At 46.0% G+C, this 18,187-nt stretch overlaps 1 protein-coding gene across 2 annotated transcripts in view; it reads right to left on the bottom strand.

Annotated features, from left to right (window-relative positions):
* LGR4 (leucine rich repeat containing G protein-coupled receptor 4) overlaps positions 1-12,463 on the bottom strand; it is an 80,548-nt gene extending 68,085 nt beyond the window's left edge. The window contains exon 1 of one of the 2 annotated variants that reach the window (XM_075755317.1): positions 12,071-12,463. In XM_075755317.1, coding sequence (XP_075611432.1) covers positions 12,071-12,255 — 185 coding nt within the window. In that variant the 5' untranslated portion in view covers positions 12,256-12,463. Of the gene's footprint in view, positions 1-8,949; positions 10,677-12,070 lie in introns of those variants that run through there. The other variant, XM_075755318.1, reaches the window with a different exon arrangement.
* Between the last annotated feature and the right edge of the window lie 5,724 nt (positions 12,464-18,187).

Genomic DNA, 18,187 nt, shown 5'->3' with positions numbered 1-18,187 from the left:
GCTGCTGCTACTGCTGACAAGATGGCAGCGGAATGGGGGTTTTAATTGCACACACTCTTCGTTGTTATTTGCCGAAGCTTCTTGGATGATCTGCGTATATAAAAGGCACAAAATCTTATTTGAAAAAGCCAGCTAAAGTTCAGAATACCACCTGTTGCATGTTTCGCCATTCAACGGGTCCATCTGGGTGTACATGACTCCATACCCATTTTTGCCATGACTAATACTCACTACTCCAAGATTGCAGGGAAAAAAAAAATTATCAAAGTCCATCTGTACTCTCAACAAATGGGGGGGACTCCAGTGAGCTCAACATGGTTTTATCAGACATACCAAAACAGAGACATCCACAAATGTTGCCAATTTGCACAGCATTCTGTAAAACAGCCCCAAACCAGAAGGGCGATGGGAACCTACGGCAGTACGTGTATTCTGGCCAAGCACGCTGACGGACAGTACGGGCATGATGTCCAAGTCCCAAGTGGTCAAGTACGTATCTCGCAGTCACCAGGAAACAAAGCATGTGAACTAAACGTCGCCCGTCCATACTGTGGGACATTTATAGCTACGTACACTGGCACAACTGAAGTTCAGAGAGGAACATTTCATATTGCCATGGCGTGGCAGAATTGTGCAACTTGGTGATTACTTGCTCATTACATTCCTCATCGTTTGAACCATTTGTTTCCATTATATTTATTACAGTAACAAAGCTGACATGGGCAAAAATTATCAGTCTGGCATGGACATCAAGACAGCAAGCAGTCAAGGATCCAACCATACAAAGCTCTCCCAGCCCTCCCAAAGACCTGACACAGAAAAGCCCGAAGAGCCTCAGTGGCTCCATACAAACTGAAGAGCAAGGAGCCAGCCCTGAGCCACGTCTCCTGCCAGGCACTCGCAGGACAGAGATGAAACAGCAGCTGTCTATTCCCACTGAAGGTGGCAAAGGACAAACTGGTGGGCAGAGCAATTTGCACAGCAAAGTGGTCTACAATATCCATCTGACCTTTTTATAGTAAAATAAATCAGACCAGACACCAAATTTGCTGAGCCCAATTCACTGAAAAATGGCATTAAGAAGGAATATTTATGTTTATGTTATTATCCCACTATTCTCTATTCCTGACAGCACTGAATCAACTGAGATCAGGTGATACATTCCCCATTTCCTTCATACAAAGTGTATTTGGCAACATAAACATCCAGGGTATTTGGAAATATGCATTAACCTGATGAATGTTACAGAATTCCTCCCAGTTAGTTATCAGGGCAAAAAAAATAATCATCTTATGTGAGTGAAGAGACAATGACAGTGCAAGCAGGATTTCTGATATATAATTGTTTAAACAATAGCCTCCTCTTTTGAACAGGTTGTAGATTTATTTTACTGGCATAATTACTTAAGAGAATTGAATTTTATCTTTTTTTTAAAGGAGGAAAAACTGGCCTTGCTGCACAATCGCAGAGCCTTCTGCTGAAGCAATAAACAACTGTCATTTATTATCCTCAAAACAAATCAAAACCCTGCTTGAAACTCCTACATATCAAGATACTGTACATATTTGGTCTGGAAACTAGAGATCTGTCTTTGCAGGAAGCAGTTATAAAAAAATCAACATGTAAACAAACTAGTTGAAATTTTTGAAAATGAGATGTCAAGCAAGAGCAAGTCAATTCTAAATAAATGATTAATTGACCTGGATATTGAAGAGATTTAATGCCTCCACTAAACACTTGGCACCGAGTCAGTAGATTTGCCCTTGGAAGAGACATGGATTTTCTACACCTAGCAAGACTCACACTAGTTCTGTAAAATATTAACAGTTTGGTCAATATTAGCACATACTTTTTTTTTTTTTTTTTAACCCAAGTGTTAAAACCAACAGCAGTAAAAAAAAGTACCAAAAGGCAGAAGCCTGTCCAAGTCCAAACCATCAGCAAATACGTTCGCAGAGCAGGGTCCCTCACATAAGACCATATCCCTTTTCTCTCCCAGCTCAGCTTCGCCCTCCCAATTCCATGAAGACTACCAAGACCCCAAGAAGCCACCCAGAGGAACCACAGCAGGGGGAGCATTTAATGCCTCAAAAATGCAGCCACTTGAGTGAAACTGAAAGTAAGAGAGATGAGCAAGGAGTTAGTAGATTGCTGCCGGCAGCGGCTTTGCAAAATTCCCTTAAAAAACATGCAAATCTAGGCCCAAAACCACCAGTCTTCCAAACAGTGTGGGGCTCCCTTCAGTAGGTTTAAGGGCTCCTAATCTCCAGGAACAGCTCAGAGAACTGCCAAGAGAGCTAAAAGCACGTTTCCCAGTCTGGGCAAGGTTTCCCCTAGTTAAAAACCCAACAAGTTCCTAGGGCTTTCAACCTGAAAAAGAAGATGGCTCCTTCACAGCTTTTACATGTAAGAGTTGAGTGAAGGCCAGATCCACCAGCTCTGCCCAGTGAAGAACACGAGAAAGACCTGTTGCCCAAAGACAGGCAGGCACGCTGAAGTCACGGATTTCACAGTCCCTTCACTTTTCCAGATGAACCAACTGGATATCCACTACTGTTCCAGATCAGCATTTAGAAAAACAGCAAGGAAGAGTTGTTAGGAAATGGAATTTTAAAAAGGATAGCCAGGACAGCCCTCACATGAAATTGCAGTAATGAAGAAAGGATTGAAGCTAGTCAGCACTGAGAGCTTTTAACAGCCATGGAGCAGCAAGCTTCCCCAGGCGTCCTCTCCTGACTTGCATCACCTTCTTCTCCAAGGTGATGCTGCAACAGGAGCAAACCACCCTGCTTTCCTGCCGCAACCCCAAAGCCCTGAGTGCAGAAAAAACAAACTCCCACTTTACAAATTAACAGCCTGGGGTGTCCTGTCGGATGACACGCAACAGTTGGTCCCATTTCGTGCTCTGAAAGTAACTGGCACAGGGGGCACGTTCGGTGGGACCCACACATCTGTGCTCATATTGTCTGCCTCTGCCAAACACCAAAAACCAACCACCACAGTGCCCAAATAATTCAGAAAAAACATTGTGTAGTATCACGTATTGGGAAGAATGAAACACGACCACAGGGAACGCTACTGCATGGTCACATTATTAGTACTGCATTGCCAAAATGGCTTTGCTCTGCATCTGGAGTTCCTGTCTCACAGAAAAGCACAGCGCCACGCAAAGTACAACGCCTTCGGCAAGAGCATTTTGATGGCTCAAAGCAAACCTTGTGGCTAGCTTACCGATCTACCATGAAGTTTGAAGGACACAGCCCTCTGCCCTTACAGCCCCGTATACTGCTCGCAAAGAGGGGAATGAAATACTCCATATGTTTCCTTTGTCGGTGACACGTCCATTGAAAGCACAGCCACGCCGCTCTCCCCGCTGGGGCACTGGGTCAGGCCATTCATCTGTAACCAGGCAGATGTCAAGAAGGTAATGGGAAGACTCCCAGACAAAAAACACATTTTCACAGAACAAGGTTATAAATACACACAACTGCTTTTGCAGCATTATTAAGCTAAATTAAACAGGTTTAGGCCTCCCCTGCATACCTCAGAAATTGCACATCCATTTATGATTCATTGCTAATTGTGTGTCATTTAAAAGTCCAACCACATTTGCTCAAAAATTTTAGGGCAAAAAAAGACCTTGCAAGACCTAGCATCCCTCCAGGATTTGTTGGGGAGAGAAAAGGCAGAGGTAAACCACTTTAAAAAACAAAAAACCAAACAAAACCCAAAAACAAACCCCAACCCCCCCCCCAAAAAAACCCCAACTCTTTGCATTTTAGCAAGAAAATGCTCAACTGAGAGCTGCAAAGACAGCCGTTTACCCTCTGAGGGCCTGACTTCTGAGGGTGCTCTTCAGAGCGCTCTCAACAACTTCACCTGACTTTGGATTTTTCTTCATCTTTTCCTCAAGATATAGCATTAGCACTTGCTCTCTTAAAGAGAAATTGCTTTCTTCCTGCCCTAAAGACAGCACCTTCTGTGTAACTTCTATCCCCTCCTCCAAGACCATGTTGATGGTTTATGGCTCCTCCTGCATTTTTAATGCAAAGCTTACAGGAATTAGTTATTATATTTTTTTAAAAAGTGTTAGAGTTCTTAAGCTTTGTAATAGCTCTCCCAGCCCTGAAGAAAATAATTAACTTCAGTATTTTCTTAACTTCAGATCAAAAAATAGAAAAAAAATTCTTATCTTCACTGTGCAAAAATCTTAAGGTTGAGTTGTCAAAAATCATCAATTGTCTGAATCACCTACAGGTAACAAAGTTATAAAGCAAGAATTTAGCTACATGTGTATTTATCAATATTAGGTTTGAACAACATCAACAACAACAACAACCCCCAACACTGATGTACCTTGAGCATCAAATTTCAGCAACAGACCTTCCGTGTTTTGGAGTTATCTCATGTTATACCAACAAACATCTGGCTACATTTAAAACTGCTATCACTTGAGAAACAGGAGAAACCTTTTTCAATAATGAAAATCGTATTGCTCTTCTCTTCCACATGCTCAATACTTTACAGGTTTCCTTACTGAATTGTATTCATTAAATAGAAACGCAAAAAGCACCCAAGTGAAGCCTAAGGAATTAAGTTTTATTTCTGCCATGCTATGAAGACCATTCTTCCTTTGAGAAGACATCAATTAAACAAGAGATATTGAACAATATGCTTTTTAATAGGTTTTAAAAAAAATAACGTCCAAAACTTAGCCAACCAAGTTTTACTAACTCCAAAACACACTGTATGACTGAAATAGGCCACCTAAGAAAAAGATGACTTCCCTGTAACTCCCTAAGTATAAGCAGCAAATATAAAAGCCACACCAGGAAAGCGAGGCTGACAAAAATTCATGAAGTGATATTCCGACTTCCCCAAAGCAAACACATCCCTCACAGATGTCAGACCCCAGTCCACCAGGGAATATATATCAATATCACCTGTTCAAAAACAGCTATCCGCATTTTTTAAAACGTGTAAGTGTATTGATTGACATTATGTATAACGCCATCAGTTAGCTGTTATATATTCAAATTCAACAACACTTTTCAGACATCTACTTTAAACTGTTATTTTTGAGATCACTACAATCCTCTCTTGTTTTGTAAAAGATTTATATCATTAATAATGTAACTTGACTGGCTGTATGCAGAACGTGCTTTCAAATTCAGGGTGAAGCTGAAATAAAGATTTCCCCTCATCTTTCAGCAACAATAATATGTTTCTGGGAAGAGGAAAGTTCTGACCTTGTCCCAATCCTGTAACAGTTAAATCATTCAACAGTAAAATAAAATGCATTCTGCTATTTCAACTATGTATTTTAAAATAAGTGACATACAATTTGAAAACATTGGAAACTTTCAACTTCAGTGAAACTCACTGACAGCTGCAGTAACTCAGCACTTAAAAAAAAAAAAGGCAAAAAGGTCAACTGTTTTGCCAGGTAGATCATATGCCATTTCTGCATGATTTAATTACACTTTCCAAGCACCCATACATCTAATGCTAGATGTTTCAGATTTGGACATACCAGCTTTATTTGCAACACAAAACTGAGCAAATCTGGGCCTGATTCTGAAACGAAGGCTTTCAAACACGTTTATAGCGAGGACAGTATTTCTATAGTAACACCAAGATCTTCCTCTCCTGACACCCATCGCTGCGTGCAATTCTACATCGACTGAACCGGTTGCCCGTCCGTCAGCAAAGGAAATACCAACAGGTACCTCCACATTTCCAAAAAGGTTGTGCAGGGCTACCTGTCGGCGGGAGAGCATTAAGAACCAACGTCACGTGACCAGAAATCTCTTTTCAGACCAAAGTTTGAGAACATCTTATCAGAACACTGCAGCGATACCTGAAAGGCAGGTACGAAAAAACTACGGAAGAGTATTTCCCTGTGGCAAAATCCTAGGTCACCACAGCAGCAGATGGTGAGTCTGCCAGGTGGGGAGGATGGTCAGCAACCTCTAACCCATAAAATGCTCTTGGTACCTCTGGTAACAAAGGTTTCGTAACATTTAAATCTCTGGTGCCTCAATTGACAGGTTTCTTCAAATAGGGATGGCTTCTCCTCTTATCCTCTCTTCCGTACCCTCTCCCACCTTTGTCTCCTATTTCTAGGATCGTACAGACCTCTCTCATTCTTCCTCAAGCTATTTTTGACTTTCTGCTTCTTCCGTAAAGAACCCCAAAACCACAACTTGGCAGCACAGAGCTGCAGCCTGAAACAGATTCATCCCTCAATAGAATAACTGCTGGCCATGGAGTCCCATGCGGCCGTGCTGAAGCCAACCAGCCCCATCCACTTCACTCCCTTGCTTATTTGCAAAACAAGCAGCAGGCAAACCTGAGCTGTTGGCAAATCCTTCAGAAGATAAACACGGCATCAGCTCGTGCCCATTCCCAACAAGACGACCGCCTTTAGGAACAAGCTTTAGGAAAAGCGCGAGGGTGGCCAAGAGGGAAAGGAGAAGAGGGTCTCTGACATTCAGAGACGCTCCCAGAGCCCCGCAGCTCCCATGCTCTCTAAAATGAGATATGGGTGCTCAGCCCTTCTGAAATCTAGGCCAGTAATTTTCTCTGGGTAAATAAGAGCTTGTGTTCTGCAAAAATTGCTGGCTTAGATGTAAAATACAAAACAAATAAAGATCCTTGCGGAGGAGGTTTCTTTGGGGTTTGTTTTGTTTTTCAGTCCTTATATTACAGCTTCCATATTTTCCATCTGAAGCAGATAGTTACTAGTAAATTCCACTCAAGAACTCAAAAGGTAATTATTTACTAGCATAAACTTGCTTACACTAAAGTCCAACTTCTTTCCATGCTGCAGACTTATCTTAGTATTTATTCCCCAAAGTCACATTTACAAGACTCTGCCAGTAAGCATCAAACAAGAAATGACATATTGCTGATACAAATGAGCTCAACATACAGAATAAATGCCAAATACCTGGCAAATTACGTGCTATGGCAGGGCACTGGTTTGGGTTTTGTGTTGTTTTTTCTTGGTTTTTTTTTTTTTCCAGGGAGGAAGAAAAGCGAAAGAGGGAAACACCAAATTTGCTGCCAATAGAGAACATAAAAAGGGTAAAAAATATTTAACAAACTTCGAAACAACAACTTCACTTTTCTGTGTGCTACCTAAGAGCATCTACTTTTTTCACACGACCGACAGACAAATCAGCCAGTTTAAAATGAACCATAAAGACTCCAATCCTTGGGTGAAGTCTGCTGGAGACTGCCGCTGGGCTCTGGTCCAGTCGCCAGGCACCGGATGCTGCACCAGCAAACTCAAGTCCCCCTCCTGCCCATGGGATTTCACAGCCCTCTACAAACATAACCACATTTCTGCCAACTAACAGGAATACTCAGATTAAAATGACGTGATCGTGTCTTTCCAAAAGCAGTATGGAAAGTATGCTTTTAAAAAGACAGAATAAGCCTTTTATTACTTGCCATCCCATCACCAGCATATGGCACAGGCAAGCGAAAAACTAAACAGCGTAACTGTAAAACCTTCAAACCTCTAATTAGATAAGGCTTTTCTATCTCAGGAGGACTGCAATTATGCTACATTTTCCAGACTCAAGGTCATGTCTGGACATCTTTACTTTTCACCATAACAACTCTGCTAGACAGCATTCACAAAACCTCAGCCAGGTCTGTCCTGTGCTTATCTGACCATAGCAGGATGCTAAATATCTGCGTGTCAGTACCGGACGTATTAGAAGAAGACATCTCACATCTACCTACTGCATTTCATCACCATTCTACAAAAAATAAAAGTGCCAGATGAAAAGACAAAAGAAAAAAACCATGTGAGCTCTGCTGAATTCAAACAGAACTGTATCATTTTGCCATTTATACATAAATGGAGTAGGAAATTAACTTAAACATGAGACAGCGTAGGTACTGCCAGATAGTCTGCAGACTGAAGACAATCAACTCTCTGCAATTGCTGAAGCAACCTGTGCTACAAAACAAGTAAAAAAAGGATCTTTCTCAACTGCCACATTTTGATCTTATACAGCTAGGGCGTAATACAGCACACAGAAAGATGGACAGTGTAAGGTTAAATGAGTAATAAAAACTAAAAGACCAAAATGACCGTTTTATCCTAAAGGTCTATTCTCTATGGCAGCCAGGACTTGGAAGCCCTCCCTTCACAACTCAGAGATAGGAAAATTAAAGCAAGGGACCCTGTCATTCCCTGAAAACATAAGCAAGAAACACTAGAAGGAAAATTATCTGTACTGTTTTCATATTTCAAGTGCCCAAAATATAACAGCAGGCAATGAGAAGAGACTACATTCTTCACGGCTGTCAGGCAAGCCCCTGAAACAGCCAGGCCCATGTAGGATGTCTCCGAAGTCATTATCTAGAATTATCTGCTTTTCATCTCCTGTACAAGACTCATGCAAGTATGGAACCCCCAAAACTGGAATTTCAGTTCTCAAACTAAGACCCATGAGAAACACAAGTACAAGTACGCCCTACCATAACTTTCTTCCACTAACATGAATGTTTTCTAGCACATGATTTATCATAGAAAGGATCAGGTGCGTACTGCATTCATTAAAAAACCCAAACAACATTTTCACATTCTTGCGCAGGCATCTCAACTTGCTAGACGACAGTTATTTTGCAACAAAGCAAAATCACAACCTTCATAAACAGAAAAACAGGCAGCTGGTAATTAAGAGTTACATAAACACCTACCTAAATTATACAGAACAAATGGCCGCCTACAGTGAAAGTATCAAGTAATTATCCCTGGTCGTGTCCTCCTGACTCCCTCCGCATTCCTTCCCATCCATCCCATCCCCTCCCCTCCAGCCCTTCAGAGAGTCTGGACCTAGTGCTGCCACCTCTCTCTTTTCTGAGCACTCATATTATCTCTCAAAAATCTCTTCACCAAGATGACTGCGGTTGGGACGACATACTCACCTTTCTTTATTCAAATTCCATCTCTCAAAGCACACCGATGACTCAAAACTAATGAGCAGATACTGTGTCTTTCCAAGCTGCTCAGTCTGATGCAACTACCCTCACGTGACCACACGGTACTTCAGTTACCATATAGCCATACAACCCTCCTGCTACGACCCCAGTCTTCCCTCTCCCTGTGTCCCAGCATTATGGTTAGAATGCATTTATCCAGGTATGAACACAGTGGAGCGTCTATTCAATGTACATTATGCAAAAAAACCCCAACCCTGCTGTGTTTGGAGGAGCTTTCGAACCACCACGGTAAGCAAGGAATGAGCAGCAGATCAGTCAAAAGCTGAAGAAAAAGAAATAAGGAAAGAGAAGGGGAGAATGCAAAAGGATATGCTCTTGAGGCTCTACAGAAATCACTGCCTGACCACTCGTGGCAGCCCAAGAAACATGGCTGTATGTTAAAAATACACCTTGGAAGTTATGTTAAATTATTAAGATTAATGCAAAGAAATTAAGACTGCAGAAAAACAGAAGTAGTAAAAATTAAGTATCAATCACCTTCCATGGTTCTCAACTGCCTTGAAACTCATTCACTGCCAACTGGCGTTAATTGTGAGCAACTTCTCCTCAGTTGCTCCCTCCCTGCAAAGCCAAAACGTAGCACAACTTTGCTTTAGTATCGCCGAACATCGTTTGTAACACTCTCTCAGCCATCTCTACGCTACAGACTCTCTGCTGCCATGGCTATAATCTAAAAAAGCCCCGTAGCAATGCTAAGGGGATTTCCTGACATCGTTATGCTGCCTGATACAGAGCACAGAAAAGCTCTCCTCTCATGGAGCTAAGACGCTCTGCCATAACATAAATGTATCAGTTGGGGGGGGTGATGGTATTTATTATTTTTTTCCCCTCCACACAAGCCAACTCAGCTTCTCTGGCAAAACTATACATTGTCCAGCCCAAGCAGGTCAGAAGTGAGTTTTCTATTGCCTACAAAACTGTTTTCTACATATCCTGAACTTCCAGCGGCCTCGCTACAACAGAGACTACTCAAGCGCAAAAAGTCACCTATTTTTTTCCTTCTGTAAATAAGGAAACAGGAACTAAACACAAATAAGGACCAAGAGTATTCTTCACTGCCAGAGAACGAGGTAGCTAAAAAGTTTCTGCTCGAGTTTAAAGAACGCAAAACCAACAGCGACGCAAACTCATCCCAAAACACGATAAAGCACATGCAGGTCTCCTCTCATTTTTGCTGTAAGCTTAAGCCAGCTTCTAGAAATTTACCTGCACAGTAAGTAGGAACTTACAAACTGAAACTCTTTGGCAACCTTATCTCTAATGGGTGTTGGCTGTGACGACTTGTACCTACTAGACAACGAATGCCAGGTTGCAGACACACAGGGATGTACCGAGCCCACTTTACAAGACAGCCAGACAATGTAGTAGCCATAAAAACTTGTGCTTAAATGCAGCTTTTACCAGATAGGCTTCAAGTACTTTATGAAATTGGGTAACATCCCTGTTTTATCTGTGGAGGAAAGAGAATTACCAGCAAGTCCAAGGCTCCACAGCACCAGCTCCTGACTCCCTACACCAAACACGGTTTCTGCCACAGGAAAACTGCCACAAAGTCAGCTCCCACTAACACCGTATAAGCACAAAAAGGAACAAAATATTTAAACGCAGGTAACAACCGAGACCTGTAACTTTTGCCATTCATCAAGTACTACACGAGCAAAAGGCTCAGTAATCTTTCTCCACCCAGTTTAAACAATTAAAAGAAAAAAAAGTCCAAACAGGTAGGAGAAATTGGAAACCTGCTCAGTAAACAAAACCTCCAGTAACTAAGAACCAGACTCCCTTTGCATATTAAGTGTAGGCAAACAAAGAGGAAAAAAAGTGTGACATTTTCGAAGGCATACACTACTACTGTATTTTTGACAACACAGCAGTTCAGCACAGACCTGAAACCATGCGCCATAATTTGCTGTAGTGCGCCCCGTATTATATGCTGTAAACGCAGCGAAGCTTTAGGAATAGCAGACCCGACCACTGGCCCCTACAGGACCTCACTCCAGCCTGTGAAACCTTCACTGAGAAGTGGGGCAAGACTGACAGGTTTTATTGTGAAACTTCACAGGTTTGTGGATTAGCAAAACTACTATATTGAAAGCTGCAAATCCTTCTTTCGTCGTGTCTCTGCGGAACAGAGTGTTCATTCCTCAATTAGAATTTTATTATTAAAGTTAGCGAAATTCAAACCAAGATCCACCAGTTTCTGTCTAGTTTACAATACCATAGGACACCAAAAAGCTGTGTTATGAGGTTTTTTTTTTTCTCCCTCCACAACCAAAACTCAGCAAAGCTCCCAAGCCTTTATTTGTGTTGGTTTTCAAGGTTCAGCTGCGCATCCCATACTGAGAGCTTTTGTAAAAGTGAGGGCATCCTTATTTAACTGGATTCACGCACGCTGTGGACTGAAAATGCCTTGACTTTTGGGAGAAGACCGGCTAGTCTGGGAACTGGTTTCTGGAGAAAACTGAAGAGAAAGGCGCTTCAGTGGCGGACATCGCATAAGGACAGGCAGCCCCGGTTCCCCTGCCTCAGGACGGCACCAGGACCCACTCGGACCCCACCGGGATATCCCCCCCCCTCGCTCCCACAGCACCCCCGCAGCTGCCCCCGCCTCACCCCGCTAACCCTCCCGGCCTTTTAAGTCTCCCAGGCCGATCCCCCGGGGCTTTCGGAGGGCTTTGCCCACCCGGCTCACCTCCACCCGCCGGAGCACAGGGCCGCCCGCCGGGCCGGGCCCCCCAGGAGCGGGAGGGCGGCCGGACCCGAGGCCAGGTGCCGCCTCAGTCCCCGGGCCGCCCTCACCTGCCCCAGCGGGGCCGGGCCCTGCGTGCGGCCCCGCGGGCCCCGTCGCTGCCCACAGGCCGCCCCCCGCGGGACGGGCCAGGCCGGCGGGGGAGAGCGGCGGCGCCGGGGGGCGGCCGCGTTACGCCCGCAGCAGCGACAGCAAAGACATAAACACGCAATTGCTGGGGTTTTTCTTACATAAAGGGGGGACGAAGCTCCCACCCCCCACCCGCCGCGGCTACCTGCCCGCCCCGGCCCGACTCACAAGGCGTGCGTGAAGGCGCTGAGTCCCGGGGGCACGGCGGCCAGCCCCCGCCCGGAGCAGTCCACGCCGCGGTCGCCGTCGCAGCTGCAGGAGGCCGGGCAGGGCGGGGGGGACGCTCCGCCGCTGGGCCCGGCCCAGATCCCCAGGCCCCAGGCGACGAGGCCGAGCAGAGCGAGGCACCGCATCGCCGGCCCCCGCCGACCGCCGGCCAGCCTCCCCCGGCTCGGCTCGGCCTGCCGCTCTCCGCCGGCGCCCTCCGCGCACCGAGCCCCGCTCCACCGGTTGGCGGAAAAAATATATGAAAAAATAGTAACGACAACAAAAAAATAAAAATAAAAAGGCGTCGCCGGCCGGCGCGGCCCTGGGGCTGCCTCAGCGGCGCACCCGGGAAGCCAGCCCTCCGCCGCCCGCCCGCCCCATCCAACGCCCGCAGCGCCCGTCGCCGCCGCTCATCTCAGCCTAGCAGGTACCGCGCGGGGGCGGCCATGGCCGGCTCTCCCGCGCCGCTGCCGGCGGGTGGCGGTCCCCAGGGAGCAGCGCCGGCGGCCGTGCGCCCCGGCCCTGCGGCTGCTTGCGGCGGGGCTGCCCTCGGCGCCCGCCCGCCCCTCCCGGCCCCTCGGTCGCTGCGAGCCGCGGCGGCCGCCGCTCTGCGTCCAGCGCCGAGGTGCCTATGCTAATGAGGCGGCCGCCCCCCGCGCTCCTATTGGCGCGGAGCGGCCGCGGGGCCGGTGAATATGCAAAGCAGAGCTCGGCCGCGGCCAACCGGCGCGGGGGGCGGGGCTGCCCGGCGGCGGGGGAAGGCACCGCCCCGCGCTCCCGCCCTGCCCCCGGGGAGGCTCCGCGGGACCCGCCGGGACCCCCCGGCCCCGGTTCTGGTGTGCGCCGGGGGGGCTCTTGGCTGCGGAAACGTGACCCAACGACCGGAGCAGCCGCGGGGCCGGGGCCAGGCTGGCCCTGGGAACGAGGGCAGCGCCGGGCCCCGCCACCCCAGGGCACCAGTTGTCCCTGCTCCAGCCCGGCCTTTGCTCCCAGACCCTGCTCCCGCACCGCAGCCGGCAAAGCCCCGGTACACAGTGACCCTCGGGCGTGCAGTGAGAGGTGACCCCGTGTGGGTCCGGCAGCAGAGGAGCCCGACGGGCATCGCACGTCCATCATCTCGGAGCAGGGACGCGGTGCCACGCCGTCTCTTCCTCACAGACCTCCGGCACGTCGCTCTCCTGTCGCCAAAGCCAGCGGGGCTGCATCACAACCGCTTCTCAAAAACGTTTTTCTTTTAAAGAACTGCTTCCCTGTAAACACAAAACCTATACATGGTAACTAATTTTGCCGGCAGCCGGTCTGTGTTTTGTTTTCCTTACTGCCTTAAAAAAAAAATAAACCGAACTGAAAACCTGCCCGTCCTTGCGTTTAGGACCATCCATCACCATGTGTGCACTGTTTTTCTCTTTAACCAACATTTTTCTAAAAAATGCTTTCTTTTGGATGCTTCTAACCTGCAACCACCACCAGGAACGAGTCTGCCGCGTGTTCAGCTCAGCTCGCGCACGCGCCGCGCTCTGTGCAGTCACCGCGTCTCACTGGGGATGTCACGGCAGCGCTCGGGTAACGCCGGCTGGGACCCCTCGCTGTCGGCTCCCTCTAGCCCAGTCCCCGGGATGGGCCGTGAGCCGGCGGACCTGGCCGAAGCGAGCACTGCCAAGGCACCAGAGCGGGCCTGCCCTGACGGCAAACGCTCACGCCGTCTACTTTACAGGTCTTGTGGGGATGCTCTGAGTTCCTGGGGAGTTACCCGCCGGCTCCGCCGCCGGCACAGCCCCCAGCTGCAGCCGGAATCACACCCTGCGCAGCCCAACCTAAACAGCGCAGATACCCAGGGAGCCGTCTACAAGGTCGGAGCTTTCCTACGCCCTTCTGCTGCTACGTAGGTGGGTGGGTAGGTAGGTATCGTTCTGTTCATTTGGTGGCTGGATGATGGTGGAACGCAGAAAGAGGTGACCGACAACCTGCCTCCGCCATAGCGGGGACATGGGATGGACCACACCGAGCTTCGCCGTCTTCCCCGAAGCCAGGAGCAGATTTGCAATGGTGATTGAACCCTCAACCCAAAGCAAGAGCAACCGTGCCAGGCAGCGTTGGCGGCGACCCTGGCCCAGGATCGGTGCTCTGATGCACGTGCAGGAGGGGTCAGCGGTTGAGGGGCCCATACTTTACACCTTACCTCACCAAGGGCCACCTTTACCGACAGCGACATCGCAGAGGACACCCCTCACGCCGGGGCTGAGGTCTGGGCTGATCGTGCCTTCCTCGCGCTGACTGACGTGGGGGAAAAGAAGAAAACTGTTGACCTAAAAGCAGTCGTTCGGTGAAATTTAAAAAATCAGGCATGCAAATAGTGGAGACCTGAAGATTTAATATCATCTGTGCTCAGGAAGGTAGAGTACACACTGAGGACCTTAAAAATACAGATCTTCCAGCCACTGCCTCCACCTCCTACATTTCTCCCCATCGTTTTTTCAACTGTTAATTCCCTTCTAAAAATGCTAACACTCTTGTACCTAGTTACTAAAAATATTCTTCTCTTCCATACTGGGAATCCTGTTCCTGATTCACGGATACGCACTGATTTTTTATGAACATCATCACTCATCACTGCAAAAATAAGGTCATTTTAATAACTTGCTGTGTGCTTGTCCTATAGCTTGTGAGCAGTAGAAAGTTCTCACCAAAGCTGAATTTACTGCCGTATGATAAAGCTTTGCTATAGATATATAGACACACATCTCTTGTCCTTCTCCCCTGTTGATCTTGGCAGGGGAAACACGTCAAGTCAAAACCGTGTTGTAACAACTGTCAGGGCCAAAGAGACTGCACATTCATGTCGCTGTCTGTGCTGCGCTCAGGGACAGCGATGGAGAAGTAGGAACCAGAGTAGCAGGGGGAAAAAAAAATTAAAAGGAATGGTTTTCTAGACGTGCTTTTACAAAACAGACCCGAACCAATCCAGATAAGAAAAAATGACCTTTCCGCCCCCCCCGCCCCCGCCCCAGCTGGCAAAGAGAAATAGCAAAGTGCTTTTATTCACTCTGCAAACAGTCTCACTTCACTAACCAAAAATAATGGGAGCAGAAGCGGCCCTCGGTGCCCGCATGGCGTTCGAAGACGAATAGTAGCACGGAGCATAGCTTGTACTGCAGTCGTGGCGACTTGCAACGCCCCCAGAACTTCTCTTCTGGAAAAAAAGGACAAAAGATTTCCAGTAAAGGCAGAACAAGAAAGCACTTTTTTTCACCCTTTGAAACACTGGAATAGTTTAGCTTTTCCTCTCAATCCTTGTTTATTTTCAATCTTTTGATTTCTTTTCCCAGCATCACTTCAGGTGTTTTTTCCTTAGCGGAGCTATCTCAAGTCTCCATCTTCCAAACTCCTGTCCTAGGAGCAATCCACTCGTCCTTTCCGTTCAGACGACACTCCTTTGCTTCTTCCAGTTAATCCATAACTCGTTCTGGGAAATTAACTTCAATCCTATCCTGATTTTTTCAACCTCTGCCTCTCCCTCACTAGCACTGTTGGAGCACTGCTCTCACCTCTCCATCCACATCCCACGCTTCCCTCTCTTTTTCTTCTTATGCAGCCACGTTTTCAGGCACTTACTGGTTTTATTTTCCTTTATAATGAAACCCTAATGTTTATCGCAAAGTTGGTTTATTATATAATAAAGATCTACACGCTAAGGTATTTTTAAGCTGGAAAAAAAAAATGGGTACATTTTATTAAATGACCTATTTAACTAAAAATTGTGCCCATGGACTTTGAAATTATCATGGTTAAAAAAAATGTAGTCTGAAACAATCCTCAACACCACAAATTCCAAGAAGCATCCTCCAAAATACAGCATAAGGCAGCAATTAGCTTGTTTACTAGGGAAAAAAAAAAAAACTGTAAAGGAGAGAAAAACCCCAAGGTGTGCTTTAAATCAGGTGAAGGAGATGAGGCTCTAACAACCAAGTCAATTAAAAAAATAAATGAAAGATTTGCTTCAGTTGAGCTGTGGATAAACTGGGCTTTGCTCTTCCTCAGGGAAACTGGAAAGCACCATAAACAGGTCTGTCGCTGCATAAGATCTTCAGGATTTAAAGCCCAACCTATAGGCAGGTGTTTGTGAAATTTTTGTCAGGCATTTGCTGAAAAAACATCAGGAAAGCTTGAAACATGTAGGGAAAAATTACAAAAATCTGGACGTAGGACTTTTTCTGCTACTGCCACAAAACTGTCTAGCACCACTTCAAAGGCATGAAGTCATTTGGATTTGATGGGAGTTCGAAGTGAAAGAGCATGCAGATTAAGACCTGAAGCACAGACACAAAAATAAACACAATTTGAGGTTTGACTGGAGCAGCAGAACTCCTCGAGGTTGGAGCTGTGCCATGGGAGGATGGCAGGTGAACGAGAACGTAAAACTCATAGTCACAATAAAAAAAAAATTGTTTTGCTTTAAGAAATGATTAGGCTTTATAAAACAGGTAGCTCACCAGTATTGCACCAGTAACATCATCATCAGATTTTTCTTTTCCAGCATTGTTTTTGCCAATTGATGCCACGAAAGCAGCCCTGATTTAAGACAGAATTGAGCAAATGGTTAATGCTAATGTTGGTCCAAAGGGGGTGAGAGGTCTGGCAGAGGGAGGCAGGGTCCTGCGTTGCTCCATCCTCCCGTTTGAGCCCCATATTGTTGAGAAATTAAGTAATACTTTGATTCCAGCTCCAAGGAAGTTAACGGTATGCCAGAGAATTTCGCATAGACCTGCCGTGAATAGGAAAAGAACAGAATCTGGAATAGCTGTACTAACAAAGCAAGTTCTCTTAAAAATTCAAGGATACTCCTTTCCAGAAAGAAGGCTGAAACTTTTACTCAATTGAAGTAGAACTGCAAATTGCTTCAGGAAACAAGTGTCAAATGAACGAGAGAGGCTAAACAGAGTTCAGAGTTTTGTTAAGAAAATGACTGCAAAGATCCAAACCTTGATATGGCAGAAACACAGAAACAATTTAAGACTTCAGAAAAAAATTATTAGATTGGGGGGGGGGGAAGAAAGAAAGAAAGAAAGAAAGAGAAAGAATGAATTGTTTTGGTAGATCCAAAAGCTTGCCAGCAAATGACTTTGTCGATACCTACTCTACATCTCTGTAACACAAGACACACAAGCAAGACCGCTAAGATCCATAGTTTACAAACAGCACACGGAAAGTAAAGAAATACACAACTTAAATATCGAATAAAAACAGGGCATAAAATTAATTGTAGAAATACTTATAATTAAAAATTACCTCTGTATGTAAACAATGCTTATGTTCCAATGGTACAGTGCCTCTAGCACTATTTCTGTATGTGGATTGCCTAGACGGTCCAGAGCATAATGCACTCTGCAGTCTGGCCTGGTGAGTCTCTCCTTGCTCAGGTAGCCCAAAAGCTGCCTCCGGAATCCAGTGAGCTAGGCTGTGAACAGAAAAGGGATGCTACACCATAAATACAGGGGAATAACACCAGGCAGTTTATTCCAACACCTTCAGTAAATTGAATAATGCTAAAAGGGAGGACAGCCCAGAGAGCGGAGGTGGTCGTTGTTGGGTTTTTGTTTGGTCTGGGGGTTTTTTTGGTTGATTTTTTTTTTTTGGGTAGAAGTGCCAGCTCCTCTGCTGTCTAGAATTAGTCCTAGAGATTCTCCAGTACTCTCTCTTCCCTTTTAAATAAAAGGGAGGCCAGCTCCTACTATAATGCAATAGCATCATAACAAATTATTTTTATCTTAGCACTCTAAACTCAACTGAAAATAGCAATGAAAAAGTGATTTAGGGCAAAATAACTAGTATGTAAGGTTAGGTTTTAGCCCAATATTCATGTCAATCTGTATTCGATCTAGAAATTGTTGTACTGAGAGACGCTAAAAAAGGCTTTAATTCCTATTGTGCATCTTATTCTAAAGGCAGTATGTTATTCCCCGGTGGGCAGAGCACAGCACATCTTTGTCTTACTGTCTGAAAGCAGGCGTAAGGCGGGAAGCATGGAGTACCCGTTCCTCAGGCACCTCCCCTCCTACCCACTCCTGCCCAACCTGGAGT

The sequence above is a fragment of the Balearica regulorum genome, chromosome 5 (genome assembly GCF_011004875.1).
Source record: "Balearica regulorum gibbericeps isolate bBalReg1 chromosome 5, bBalReg1.pri, whole genome shotgun sequence".
In the NCBI taxonomy this organism is placed as follows: Eukaryota; Metazoa; Chordata; class Aves; order Gruiformes; family Gruidae; genus Balearica; species Balearica regulorum.
This window is presented reverse-complemented; position numbering and strand designations above follow the sequence as displayed.